At 53.4% G+C, this 10,212-nt stretch overlaps 1 protein-coding gene across 1 annotated transcript; it reads left to right on the forward strand.

Annotated features, from left to right (window-relative positions):
• The first annotated feature begins 848 nt into the window (after positions 1–848).
• On the forward strand, positions 849–9,475 carry SLAMF1 (signaling lymphocytic activation molecule family member 1). The gene is made up of 7 exons (XM_030965107.1): positions 849–900; positions 2,724–3,044; positions 3,563–3,853; positions 5,340–5,462; positions 6,653–6,741; positions 7,048–7,192; positions 9,351–9,475. The coding sequence occupies exons 1-7, from the start codon at positions 849–851 to the stop codon at positions 9,473–9,475; spliced, it is 1,146 nt and encodes a 381-aa protein (XP_030820967.1).
• Positions 9,476–10,212: the final 737 nt, after the last annotated feature.

The following is a 10,212-nucleotide window of genomic DNA, read 5'->3' on the forward strand; positions in this document are numbered from 1 at the left end:
TCCCCAGAGGTGTCCAAGGAGCAGCAAGGTGGGAGCCGGTGACCTCTTGGATTGCTGGATCCCGGAGCTCTTCTCCAGCCTCGGGGATCCTGGAATTCCCGCTCCATCCACATCCTGAAAATCGGGACAAGCGGCGAAATTTGGAGAGAGAAAAAGGCAAAAACCCTCGGATTTCAAAGCTCCTCCACCAAAACCAGCCAGGATTTCCCAGCAGCAGATCCATGACTGGGTTTTTTCCAGCCTTTCCCAGCCATTCCACCAGGAAGGACCATCCCCATCCCCAGGTGATCCCAAATCCACCCAGAATGAGGATTTGGCTTCTCCCAGGTGAGTTTTGGGGACCTCCCGTCCTTCTCCTCCTTCTGTGGATCCCATGGAGCTCCCAGCTGGGATTTTCCCGGGAAATTTGGGGATTTCTGACCTTTCTGGGTGGTCCCACCCCTGTTGGGATGGAGCAGATTTTGGGATGCTCCGAGGAGCCGCCCACGTCCCTTAGCGGGATCACTTTGACGCTTCCGCCTCTCCAGAGCTGGAAAAATCCATGAAATTCCCCCCAAACTGGATTTTCCCTCTTTTTTCAGAGCGCTTTGAGGACCCCTCAGCAGGACGATGGAATTCTGGCGGAAAAACCAAACCCGTTTTTTGCTTTCTTCTGCTTTTTCCTCTTCCATTGCTGGGGCCACGGAGCGCAGCCCCGTGCTTTGAATAATTTCCGGCCGAAGGGGATAAAAGGCGAAGGTTTGACTCAATCAGCCCCAAAAAAACAGGAAATGAGAGGCCTGGGGTGAAGCTCTTCCTGTCAGCACCTGCTCCTCGCCCCGGGGCAGCGGCGGCTCCGTGATCCCGGGATGGGCTCCGGGGCTTGGCTCCGGCTGCTCCTCGCCCTCGCAGCTCTTTGGGGTACGTGGGGTTTCCTCACTCATTTTGGGGCGTTTCGGGTGGTTTTTTCCTGTATTTTGGGGTTTTTTTGGTTTTTTTTTTTTTTGGTGGATCTGAAGGGGTTTGGGTCTTTGGGGTGGAGGTGCTCCAGGTGGGATTTGAGGAGAGTCCCTAAAAGTCTCCCAGAGGGAGGAGGGGAGTAAAATGTGATGGAAAAAAATTCAGCGGGAGAAGTGAAGGATTGGGGTGAATTTTAGCGGGGTTCTGAGAGCCCTGAGGGATCAGTTCAGTGCTGGACGGAGCTGGGACGTTCCAGAGGAAGATTCCCGGAGGATTGGCTCAGATCCCTGGGCCGGGAGATTCCCAAGGAATAAAATCATGGAATGGTTTGGGCTGGAAGGACCTTGAGGATCTCCAGCTCCCAACAATTTGCCATGGGACGACTTCCATGGAAATGGGGACAACCCCTGGTTTTGGGGGGTCTGGAGAGCCAAAATTCCCTCCAGGCTTGCAGCCAAAATTCCAGGTTCCACCAATAGGAGGTTGTTTCCCTTTTCCATTTTTTCTTCCTTTTTTTCTTCCATTTTTCTTCCATTTTTCTTCCATTTTTCTTCCTTTTTTCTTCCTTTTCCTTCCTTTTTTCTTCCTTTTTTCTTCCTTTTTTCTTTCTTTCCTTTCTGGGCCAAAACCCATGGAAAAAAGACTTTGGGAAAAGTGGGGGACCCTCCTCTGCTTCTGGGAGCTCCAGATTTGGCTCCTCCTCCTCCTCCTCCTCCTCCTCCTCCTCCTCCTCCCTCCTCCTCTCACAATTTCCTACAAAAACAAATTTTGTTTGCCCAGAAATGAGGGAAAATCTGAGTCGAGGAAAATCCAGATCGAGGAAATTCTGAATCACTGGCTTGGAATAAAAAACAACAAAGGGGTTTTGGGGGGAAAATCCTCCCACGGGAATCCCGGGCTGTGGGAGATGAAACCCCTCAAATTTTTTCTCCAAAAAAAACCAACCTGGAGCCGCCTCAACCAGAAGGAAAATGTGGGATTTGTACCCGAGCCCGCTCCCAGGGGGCTGCAATTCCCAAAATTCCAGGATGTTTGAAGTTGGGAATGAGACTTTGGATTTGGGATCTCACCTTTGGATTTGGGGTCTTTCCCTTTGATTTGGGATCTCACCTTTGGATTTGGGGTCTTTCCCTTGGATTTGGGGTTTCACCTGTGGATCTGGGGGTCTCTCCTTTGGATTTGGGGCCTTCCCTTGGATTTGAGGTCTTTCCCTTTGGATTTAGGGTCCCTCCTTTGGATTTAGGGTCTTTCCTTTAGATTTGGGGTCTCCCCCTTGGATTTGGGGTTTCACCCATGGATCTGGGGGTTTCTCTCTTGGATTTGGGGTCTCACCTTTGGATTTAGGGTCTCTCATTTGGATTTAGGATCTCCCCTTTGGATTTGGGGTCTCACCTTTGGATTTAGGGTCCCTCCTTTGGATTTGGGGCCTTTCCTCTGGATTTGGGGTCTCTCCTTTGGATTTGGGGCCTTCCCTCTGGATTTGGGGTCCCTCCTTTGGATTTGGGGCCTTCCCTCTGGATTTGGGGTCTCTCCTTTGGATTTGGGGTCTCTCCCTTGGATTTAGGGTCCCTCCTTTGGATTTGGGCCCTTCCCTCTGGATTTAGGGTCTCACCTTTGGATTTGGGGTCTCTCCCTTGGATTTGGGGTCTCACCTGTGGACCTGGAGGTTTCTCCCGTGGATCTGGGGCCCTGTGGCTCCCTGAGCCGATCCCAGGGGATTCCTCCAGGGCCGGGATGGGGACGATCCCCGTGAGCCTCAGCCCTTCTCCCTCGCCCCTTCCCAGGGACCCGAGCCAGGGAAACGCAGCTGGGGACTCTGGGGGCGCCGACGCTGCTGCAGGTGCCCCAGGAGCTGCGGAATCGCACCAGGGAGTTCGGGGAAGCCTCCTGGAAGAAGATCACCGAGGAGCCACTCAAGAAGAAATTCCTGCTGAAGATTTCGGGCGGGAACCACACGGAGTTCGAGCCGGGGCGGCTGCGCTTCCACCGGCGGAGCTTTTCCCTGGAAATCCTCAACACCAGCCGGGACGATGGGCGGCTCTACGAGTACAGCGTCTACAAGGGCGAGGAGGAGGAAGTCTGGCAGATCCAGCTGGAAGTGCTCGGTAAAAAATTCCCCTGGGAATTGCCAGGATGGTGATCCCGGCCTTTTCCGGGATGTTCCTGGCTTTTTCATGGGTGTTCCTGGCTTTTTCCTGGATGTTCCAGACCTTTCCTGGATGTTCCAGGCTTTTCCTGGATGTTCCAGGCCTTTTCCTGGGTGTTCCAGACCTTTCCTGGATGTTCCAGACCTTTCCTGGATATTCCAGGCCTTTTCCTGGTCAATTCTGGCATTTTGGGAGCAGGTCTGGGAGGTGGGAGGTGGTCAAGGGGCTGGGAAACGGCCACTTTGATGTCCAAAAAATCCTGGAATTTCCGTTTCTCCTTTTTCCAGAGCTGGAGGTCAATCCTAGCTTTTTTGCCGGAATCTCCCGGCTTTTTGTTGGACATTCCCAGCCTTTTCCTGGATGTTCCCGTTTTTCTTTTCTGGGTGTCCTCAGCCTTTTGGGAGCAGCTCTGGGATGCGGGAGGTGGAAACCGCCGCTCTCCGGTTCCCAACCGTGGCATTCCCGTCTCTCCCCAGAGCCGGTGGCCGATCCCAGCATCCGCATCCTGCGCCGGGAATCCTCCAACGGGAGCTGCTGGCTGGAGCTGAGCTGCTCCTCGGAGCGGGGGGACGAGGTTTCCTACAGCTGGGACAGCCGGGACGGCCGGGCCGGCGGCGCCGGGGGGCTCTGCCGGGCCAACGGCAGCGTCCTGGCGCTCTCGTTCCCGCTGCGGAGCGCGGCCTTCGGCTGCGTCTGCACCGCGCGGAACCGCGTCAGCAGCGCCCGCGCCGCCTTCGACACCGCCCGGTGCGGAGCCCGGCACAGGGGTAGGTCCTGGGGTCGCGGAACCCTGGAATCCCGGAATTCCAGAATCTTGGAACACTAGAATCCTGGGATTCTGGAACCCTGGAACTCTGGAATCCCAGAACCCTAGAATCCTGGGATCCCGGAACCCCAGAATCCTGAAAATCTGGAGTCATGGAATCCCAGAATTCTGGAATCCTAGAATCCTGGAATTCCAGAATCATAGAATCCCAGAATCCTGGAATTCCAGTACCCCTGGACCCCAGAATCCCAGAATTCTGGAACCTTAGAATCCTGGGATCCCGGAACCCCGGAATCCTGAAATTCTGGAACCCTGGAATCCTGGGATCCCGAAACCCTGGAATTCCAGAATCACGGAATCCCAGAATCCTGGATTCCTGGAACCCTGGAACCCCAGAACCCTGGAAACCTGGAACCCTAGAATTCTGGGATCCCAGAATCCCGTGATCCTGGAATTCCAGAATCCCAGAACCCCAGAATCCTGAAATTCCAGAATCTCAGAATGCCAGAATCCTGAAATTTCAGAATAATAGGATCCCAGAGTCCTGGAATTCCAGAACAATGGAATCCCCATTATTCCAGTATTCCAGAACCCCAGAATCCTGGAATTCCAGAACCCCAGAATCCTGGAACCCCCAAATCCCAGAACCCCAGAATCCTGGAATTCCAGAACCTCAAAATCCTGGAATCCTGGGATCCTGTAACTCCAGAACACTGGGATCTCATATTCCCAGAATCCTGGGACCCCAGAAACCCAGAATACCACAATCCCAAAGCCCCATAAACCCAAAATCTCAGAATTTTGGAATCCGAGAGTCCTGGAACCCCAGGAACGGAGAACCTCAGATTCCCAGAATCCCAGAATCCCAGAATTCCAGGATTGTGGGGTGGGAGGGGAGCTCTGAAGATGTCCCCACGCTGTCGGCACAGGGGTGGGAACTTGATGGATTTGGGTGGAAATTTGAGAGATTTGTGTGGGAATTTTGGGACATTTTAATGGATATTTGAGATATTTCTATGGATTAATGGGATCCCCCTTTAGACAGGAGATTTTTACGGATATTGGAGGTATTTCTATGAACATTGAAGATATTTCTGTCCCTTGAGCCCCCTTAAAGCCACCACGGAGATTTTAGGGGTTTTTTCCGACCCCACATCCAGCCCCCAGTGGGTTTTTAGCTCAAATGAGGCAAATAAAGAGAGCTCAGAGGCATTTCCTGCCCTTTGCTTCCTGTTCTGCAGCAAATCAACCCCAAATCAGGTGACAGAGGTGACAAAATCAGCCTCCGAATCCGGTGACAAAGTGACAAAATTCAGGCCCAAAATTAGGGTGCAGTGGTGAGAAAAACCTGCCCCAAAGTCAGGGGAGAAAGCGACGGAAATCAGCCCCCAAATCAGGGGACAGGTGACAAAAATCAGGTGGCAGAGGTGACAAAAGGCTCTGGGTGACCCGGGGCCACCTGCCCTGTGTGTCCCCTGCTGTCCCAGGTGTCCCCGGGGTGAGGACAGAGCTCCTGGTGCCTCTGGTGGTGCTCAGTGTCATCATCGTCATCATCATCGTCATGGTCATCGTGGCTGTTGTCACCCGCAGGGCCACCCGCTCGGCCAAACGTGAGTTTGGGGGCTCCTGGGGCGGGTGGGGGTCCCCAGGGGCTGAGCCCCAAAATTCCAGAGGCTGGGAAAGAATTCCGAGGTCATCGAGCCCTGGCTGTGACCGGTCCCCAGGCGGCCACCTGAGGGAGAGGAGGTGGGACTGGGATCACTGGGATCCCTGGGATCACTGGGATCATTGGGATCACTGGGATCATTGGGATCATTGGGATCACTGGGATCACTGGGATCGCTGGGATCATTGGGATCATTGGGATCACTGGGATCACCTGGGATTGCTGGGATCATTGGGATCACCTGGGATCACTGGGATCACTGGGATCACTGGGATCGCTGGGGTCATTGGGATCACTGGGATCACTGGGATGCTGGGTCATTGGGTATTCACTGGGTCATGGGGACTGGTTTTGTTGGACATGGGATATTGGGTTGTGATCTTGGGATCGCTGGGATTGCTGGGATCATTGGGATCGTGGGGATCATTGGGATCGCTGGGATCACTGGGATCATTGGGATCTCTGGGATCACTGGGATCATTGGGATCTGGGATCTGGGTGATGGATCACTGGGATCACACTGTTGGGACTGGGACTGGGCACTCCGTCTGGTGGTACGGGATCATTGGGATCAATGGGATCATTGGGATTGCTGGGATTGTGGGGATAATTGGGACCATTGGGATCATTGGGATCGCTGGGATCACTGGGATCATTGGGATCATTGGGAACTCTGGGATCATTGGGATCGCTGGGATCACTGGGATCCTCTCCCAGCTCCACCCCGAGGGACCCAGGACGAAGTTCCTGGCAGAGAAAATCCTGGAAGAAGAATTCCTGAGGGAGCTGGGGGGGCTCAGGCTGGAGAAAAAGGGGATCCGGGGGGGATTTGGGATCTGCCGGAGGGAATTTGGGATCTGCCAGAGGGAATTTGGGATCTGATCCCAGGGAACGGGGCCAGGACAAGAGGGAACGGCCTCGAGCTGTGCCAGGGCTGGAAATTTGGGAAAATCCCTCCTGGAAAAGGGAAAAGGGCTTGGAAGGGGCTCAGGGAACTTTGGAGTGTCCGAGGAATTCCTGGAGATTGCTCGGGATGACCAAGGGGGGACCGGGCACCGCTCGGACCCGGTGACCTTGGAATTCTCTTCCAACCTGGCTGACCCCGGCGTTGTGCGACCCCTCCCCACCCCACAGATGGCCCAGAGCCCTCCCAGGTCACCCCGGACACCGCCCAGGCCGCTCCGGCCAGCGCCACCATCTACGCCCAGGTGCAGCGGGTGCAGGTGAGGGGGGAAAATGGGAAAAAATGGGGGGAAATAGGGAAAATGGGGAAAAAGGGGATAAGGGGGGAAAAAGGTAAAAGAGGAGTAGAAAATAGGGGAAAAGGGTGAAGAAAAGGGGGAATAAAGCTGAGTGACACAACTTACTGAGTCCCCAACATCCCACGGTGTCTTTGGGGACAAACTCCGGGATTTTCCCCCTTTCCCGAGCCCCATTGGGCACAGCCCTGGCAGGAAAAGGTCCAGCAGGACTGGGGTGGCCCGGTGGGGACCCTCGGGTCGCTGCCCACCCTTTGTCCCCTCCCTCAGAAGCCCAAAGGGACCGTCCCCAGCGCCACCCCCGTGTCCTGCACCACCATCTACGCCGCGGCCACCGGGCCACCCCCGGCCCCCAACGGAGCCCCCCGCTCCCAGCCGGGTCCCCAGCCCCGTGGGGGCGCCCCCGCTGTCCCAGGTAAGGGGGACCATCCCCAACCCCCCGTGGGGCACCCCCAGCCCGGCCACCTCGCTGACCCCTTTGTGTCCCCGTTTTTGTCCCCCCAAGGAGCCCACCACGGTTTATGCCAGTATGACCCTTCCCGTGGCCTGAGCCTCCCTGGGATCCGTTCCTGGCTGGAATCGCCGCTGATCCCAGAAAACACTTTGGGGATTTTGGGGAATCCTTTGGGAATCCCAGGAAATCCTCTGGGGATCCCTGAGCAACCCCAGAGCCTCCCTGGGATCTGTTCCTGGCTGGAATCACTGCTGATCCTGGAAAATCCTTTGGAGATCCTGGAGGGATCCTTAGGGGATCCCTGAGCAACCCCAGAGCCTCCCTGGGATCCATTCCCAGCTGGAATCACTGCTGGTCCTGGGGGATCCTTTGGGAATCCCTCAGCACCCCCAGAGGAATCAGGGGGAACTCTCTGGAACGAACGGCGTGGCCGGAGTGGTGTGGGATGGTCAAACAAGGGCTGGACACAGGGAAGGAATTCCAGGCTGTGCTGAAAGAGTTCCAGCAGGATCCTGGAGCGGTGGGAGAAGGGAGAGAGGCTCTGGATGCGCCTGGAGCTGGGAATGGTGGAGGATCCAATGGGAACGGTCATTCCCACAGCTGGAGTCCTGGGAAGGATCATTCCCATACCCGTGGAACCAGGAATGGTCATTCCCACACCAAAGGAACCAGGAATGGTCATTCCCACACCTGTGAACCAGGAATGGTCATTCCCACACCCGTGGAACCAGGAATGATCATTCCCATACCCGCGGAACCAGGAATGGTCATTCTCACACCTGTGGAACCAGGAATGGTCATTCCCACACCCGTAGAACCAGGAATGGTCATTCCCACACTCGTGGAACCAGGAATGATCATTCCCATACCCGTGGAACTAGGAATGATCATTCCCATACCCGCGGAACCAGGAATGGTCATTTCCACACCTGTGGAACCAGGAAGGGTCATTCCCACCCCCGTGGAGCCAGGAAGGGTCATTCCCACACCTGCAGCCTCAGGAAAGCCGTCGGGATTTGGACTCCGACCTCATCCCTGCGGAATTTCAGGATCTCATCCCCTGGTCCTGAATTCCCAAGGGAACCCACAGGGACTTCAAAGAGGAAAAACGAGAAGTGGGTTTATTTCCTGAGATCTGGAATGACTTAAAAATCCCAAATGCTGCTGGATTTTGGCCCAAGGAATGAGGGATTTTGGCGACCCCTCTGTGGCAGGAGCCAGGCCACACTAAACTTTCCCATTCCCATCCTTTTCCCACCGATCTGAGGGGATTTTATCATCCCAAAATGTCTCAGGCGTCTGCAGGTCTGAGCTCGTAGATTGCGGCAGAGAGAAAAGAAAATGAACTTGGAATTTAAAAAATCCGTTGGGATTGGATCCTGGAGAGGTTTCCCAGGCTGGACCTGGATTTGGGGGAAGAGAACCCAAAGTTTTTGCCCAGGGAAGGGCAGGTCACGCTCGTCCTGGTGGCTCTAAATTGGTGGGAAAGCCCCAAATTCCATCAGGGAGGTTTGGAGTCTCTATCCAAGAGTGAGAATTGGGGCGTTTCTCAATCTTCCTGTGCCCGAGGTGTAATTCAGGCTCGAATCAGCCAATTAATTAATTAAACAAGTTTATTGCGCAGGCCAGTTGTATTTGCACCAATAAAAAAGCAATAAAAAAAGAAAAGAATTCTCAAATTTCCAAACCCTGAAAACCCCACAGAATTCCCACGCCTGCCCGATCCCAAATCCATCCCTTCCGGAGTTTTCCATCCCCAAATCTTCGCTCCGAGGCGCAGCTGGGGGTTGAATCTTGGGGGGGAAAACCCCGAATTTCAGGATATTTCTATTCCATGGATCCCGGTGGCTGCTGGAGTTTCCAGGAGGAGAATTCCACAGGGATGGGAATTCCGGGATTTTGGGGGCGCTGGCGGCCGGCGGGATTTGGGAACCGCCTGTAACCCCCATTATCCTGCAAGGAAACGGGTGGGATTTGGGGCATTTTGGGGATTTTTTTGATGCCAGAACTCACAGATTTTGGGGTTCCAAGGGTCGGTTTGGGGTCAGAACCCCCTAATTTGGGATCCTAGCCTGACATTCCGGACAAACCTTCCCGGGAATTCTCCCTCCACCAGCAGGAGAAGCCCACGAGGAGCAGGGTCAGCCCCTCGGCCACGGCCACGACCAGCGGTCTCCAGTGGTGGAAATTCCCCGGAATTACTGGAAAAGAATCCCAGAATCCTGGAACCGGGCTGGGGTTTGAGGTTCCCTTCCCACCCAAACCATCCCAGTATTCCGTGGATCTCTAAATTTATAGTTTTGCCTTATATAGAATAAAAAATTTATAAATAATTATGGATTAGGGATATAAAAAAAAGTTTATAATATATATATATGTATGCACATATATATATACATATATGCATAATGTATTTAATATATAAAACAAGTAGTATATTTATATAGAAAAATAAGTATACATTATATATAAAAATAAGTAACCATTATATATAAAAATAAGTATACATTATATATAAAACTGTACTATATACATATCTATTATATATATACTTATATATTTTATAGATATAAATTTATTTTTTTATATATATATAAAAATTTATTTTATATATATATAACTACAGATTTTACATAGAATACATACAAAAATTTTGTATATTACATACAAAATGTATGTAATATACAAGATAAAATAAATTTAAAATTTTATGATTTACATCGCCATAAACGATTTTTACCTAATATTTTAATATTTCCCAAAATTTCCACCATTTTCCCCCATTTGCGGCCCCTAACCCCGGCGTGCTCAGCCCCAGCCCGGCGGGTCCCGCGCAGCCCCCGGGTCCCGCGGGGAGCTCACCTGGGCAGGTGAGGGCGGCGCGGGCCGCGCTCCAGCCCGCGGGGTTGCTGACGTTGCAGAGGCAGATTTGGGGTTCCGCGCCCTCGCGGAGGCTCCGGAGCAGCCGGGAGGGGCTCCCC

Source organism: Camarhynchus parvulus, chromosome 25, assembly GCF_901933205.1.
Source record: "Camarhynchus parvulus chromosome 25, STF_HiC, whole genome shotgun sequence".
NCBI lineage: Eukaryota > Metazoa > Chordata > Aves > Passeriformes > Thraupidae > Camarhynchus > Camarhynchus parvulus.